The following is a 651-nucleotide window of genomic DNA, read 5'->3' on the forward strand; positions in this document are numbered from 1 at the left end:
GCTGATTTAATCACAAACAATCATCAGTCCTTTTGACTGAGCAGAGAATAAACTTCATGTAAACAACTTTTAATTATAGCACATTTTGTAAATGCTGCTACAACGGCTACTTGGAGGTAAGCCACTTGAACTCACTTGATTTCGTTGGCCATGTCGTCCTCATTGTCTCGCCGCCTCTTCACCAGGAAAACGAGGCAGAGGAGGAGGAGTAAGATGAAGCCCACCACTGAGCCCACTGTGGCGCCGGCAATCATCCCCACATTTGTGGCTACAGGAGGAGTTATGGGACACATAGTGATTACATGTCACCGAAGCACACATATGCATGTTGGTGTTAAGCTAATGTACATGGTGGTTGCTTGTGCTGTTGTGTGCTACGTACAGCTGACGATCTCCAGGTTGATGAGGCAGGTCTCCGCTCCAGCCGAGTTGCTGGATGTGCACTCGTACTTCCCTGACATGTTCCGACTCAGGTTGTTCAGGTTCAGAGTGCCGGTCTTCTCGTCTAAAACAGCAGAGAATAAACACATTTTGCCTCTTTGTGTGGCAGGAGTGAAAATCAAATAGCCCTCAACATTTGTTGTGTTCAGGTTTCAGAATGCAGGCATTGCACATTTTTTGGCATTGTATTATCTCAACTGGCTTGAAAAA

General features: G+C 45.9%; 1 protein-coding gene across 1 annotated transcript in view; it reads right to left on the reverse strand.

Moving 5' to 3' along the window:
- Nucleotides 1–135: 135 nt before the first annotated feature.
- Nucleotides 136–651, reverse strand: part of esama (endothelial cell adhesion molecule a) — a gene marked incomplete at its 3' end in the record, with an annotated part of 61,529 nt that continues 61,013 nt past the window's right edge. Inside the window, 2 exon segments of the mRNA XM_035666620.1 lie at nucleotides 136–268; nucleotides 383–505. Of these exon segments, the coding sequence (XP_035522513.1) occupies nucleotides 136–268; nucleotides 383–505 (256 nt within the window).

This window comes from Morone saxatilis, unplaced genomic scaffold (assembly GCF_004916995.1).
Source record: "Morone saxatilis isolate NCDOM2014 unplaced genomic scaffold, NCSU_SB_2.0 Contig20, whole genome shotgun sequence".
Taxonomy (NCBI): domain Eukaryota; kingdom Metazoa; phylum Chordata; class Actinopteri; family Moronidae; genus Morone; species Morone saxatilis.